This window comes from Triticum aestivum, chromosome 5A (assembly GCF_018294505.1).
Source record: "Triticum aestivum cultivar Chinese Spring chromosome 5A, IWGSC CS RefSeq v2.1, whole genome shotgun sequence".
In the NCBI taxonomy this organism is placed as follows: domain Eukaryota; kingdom Viridiplantae; phylum Streptophyta; class Magnoliopsida; order Poales; family Poaceae; genus Triticum; species Triticum aestivum.
The window spans coordinates 287268890-287271594 of record NC_057806.1 but is presented as its reverse complement, the minus strand read 5'-3'; the positions used below and the strand labels follow the sequence as shown (position 1 = coordinate 287271594).

The 2705-nt window shown below is 42.5% G+C and overlaps 1 protein-coding gene across 1 annotated transcript; it reads left to right on the top strand.

Annotated features, from left to right (window-relative positions):
- The first annotated feature begins 524 nt into the window (after positions 1-524).
- LOC123102998 (uncharacterized) lies at positions 525-2399 on the top strand. The gene is made up of 4 exons (XM_044524479.1): positions 525-894; positions 1007-1218; positions 1306-1573; positions 1898-2399. Exons 1-4 carry the CDS (start codon positions 640-642, stop codon positions 2204-2206), a joined length of 1044 nt encoding a protein of 347 aa, XP_044380414.1. The 5' UTR covers positions 525-639; the 3' UTR covers positions 2207-2399.
- Positions 2400-2705: the final 306 nt, after the last annotated feature.

The following is a 2705-nucleotide window of genomic DNA, read 5'->3' as shown; positions in this document are numbered from 1 at the left end:
AAGAGCAAGTGCAATAAAGCTGAGTCAGCGGGTTATAAAGAATAAACTAGTATATTTGTGCTTAGTTGGAGAAAAGAGAAGATGAGAGAGAAGGTAAGCGGGCTCTTCATGAAGAGCCAGCTCTAGCACGTGCTCCTAGGCACTTTGTGAGAATGAATTGTGAGCCACATAATAAAAAAGTAATACACTCTTTTGATCTACTATTGTACATGTTGACTATAAGATGGACTCTAGATGACATGGCACTGGCTTATAGCCAGTAGCTGGCTATACTATTAACCATGCTCTAAGATAACTTATGGGCCAAGTCCCTAACTACTGCCCGGTGGGCCTTCTCTGGTTATAAGCTAAACCGGTCATAACATACTCCCTTCATAAACTAACATAAGAGCGTTTAGATCACTCTTTAATGATCTAAATGTTCTTATATTAATTTACGGAGTATTTGTTTACAGTCAGCAACAAGCCAGAGTAGTGGAGGCAAACAAAGAAAGCGGCCAGGGCCAGGGGGTCCCGTCCGTGCAATGATGCGCCCACACTACCGGTGGAGTGGAGTAAAAGAGCAGCCCACATTGCAGCTTTGCCCCCGCCACGCATAAACCTCCACAGCTGACACCGAAAGCACTGGATCTGGGAAGAATGGCTCCAAGATTGCTCGTCGTTCTTCCAGTGGTGCTGCTTGGTTTGGCCTTCCAGGCCATTCTCCGGCCACCACATACAAAACGTTGCGGCTCGGTAGGTGGACCTCCGGTGACATCTCCCAGGATCAAGCTCAGGGATGGGAGGTACCTCGCATACCGGGAAGACGGTGTGCAGAGAGACAAGGCCAAGTACAAGATCATCACAGTGCATGCATTTGATAGCACCAAGGACTTCCCCTCGCCTGTTTCCAAGGTACACGCAGAGAGCACAATTATAATCAGATTAAAATTTATACAAGTGAGACACGTTGGTTTATCTCTCAATATTTCCCCTAAAGATTGATTTCTGTTTTCGCCATTATCAGGAGCTCGTGGAAGAACTGGAAATTTACCTACTTGCATTTGATAGAGCAGGGTACGGGGAAAGTGACCCAAACCCCGGTCGGAGTGTCAAAAGTGAAGCCTTGGATGTAGAGGAGCTCGCCGACCAGCTGGAGCTTGGACAGAAGTTCCATGTCTTGGGTGTCTCCATGGGAGGATACACAGTTTGGGGTTGCCTCCAGTATATACCTCACAGGCAAAGAAAGAAACTCCAACCATATGTATCTTCATGAAATATGAAACTCTTCAGAGTTGTAAAAGCTGCAATTTGCTATCGATGCAGGCTCGCAGGAGCCGCGCTAGTTGTACCAGTTATCAATTACTGGTGGCCTTCTTTCCCGCCAGAGGTGTCCAGGCAGGCTTTCAAGAAGCTCATTGTACCAGAGCAGAGGACCCTCTGGATCGCACACAATGCACCTTACTTTTTATACTTGTGGATGACCCAGAAATGGCTCCCTTCTTCTGCGGCAGCCATGCATCATCCTGAAATATTTAGCGACCATGATATGGAGGTGATTCAGAAAATGATGGCAATGCCGAGAACCATTGAGGTAAATCAAATCACAATTATGCCTCGGTTATAAATGTCACAAATACTTCAACCACGTGAAATTCTGCTTATGGAACACTTGAAATACAGATATACAAGTGCAACACTAGACTCCTTTCTGCGATGAACACTAAAATCCTGGGAGTTGCTGTTTCCTTGCTATGCCCACCGTAGAGAACAATAATAATATAATATAAATGTAAATTTTCAGGAAATATACACTAACAAAAGAATACATCAAACTTGGTATCAATCAGAGTTGTAAATCATAGACCACCCCTTGTTCAGATTTGTTGATGATGCTAATTTGGCCTTCCTTTTTTAGAATAAATCAAGGCAGCAAGGAATTTATGAATCAATCCATCGAGATTTACTTGTTGCTTTTGGGAATTGGGAGTTCGATCCAATGAATATTACAAATCCATTTCCTACAAATGAGGGTTCTGTACACATCTGGCAAGGATATGAAGATAGGTTGGTGCTGGTTGAGCTGCAGCGGTACCTTTCAAAGAAGCTTCCATGGATCCAGTATCATGAAGTCCAAGAAGGTGGACATATGTTCATGCTGGTGGGCGGATGGACCGATAAAATTATCAAGGCACTCTTGGTAGGAGAAGAGGCATCACCTATGTGACTAAAGATTCATCTTCGAGCTGCTGCTGGGCAGTGCAGATGCTACTAACTTTTACCCCCCAAGTTTTATCCCTTGGGACACCAAATTTGTCCAATTCAACAGATGATAGATCATACTTCACCTGCTCACTTCAAGCTATTGTTCTCCAGTACATTGAAATTACAATATGTGAAACCTTGTTGCTTGTTTTTTAGATAACATACTATGGATATTTTATGAATCACAAGTCATAAAAAATACTGAATATAATAAGAGTGCATGTAATGCTACCTCTTGCAGATAAAATTGATGGCAGAATTTTAAAAATCTGACAAAAGAATGGAACTCTGGAAATCTCGAGTTATGTTCTAGATAAAATCATGAAGAGCATGACAATTTTCCTTTTCTTAGAGAACATACCATATGAGAAAATCATGAAGGCACATCAGGATTTATTAATTGCATAGATGGATTCCAGTTTTCATTGCAACCAACGAACATGTGATTTCATATCACTGTA

Coding starts and splice junctions, on each gene's coding strand:
- LOC123102998 (XM_044524479.1), top strand. CDS start 640: ATGGCTCCAAGATTGCTCGTCGTTCTTCCAGTGGTGCTGCTTGGTTTG. Junction 895..1,006: donor TCCCCTCGCCTGTTTCCAAG/GTACACGCAGAG, acceptor CGCCATTATCAG/GAGCTCGTGGAAGAACTGGA. Junction 1,574..1,897: donor CAATGCCGAGAACCATTGAG/GTAAATCAAATC, acceptor TTCCTTTTTTAG/AATAAATCAAGGCAGCAAGG.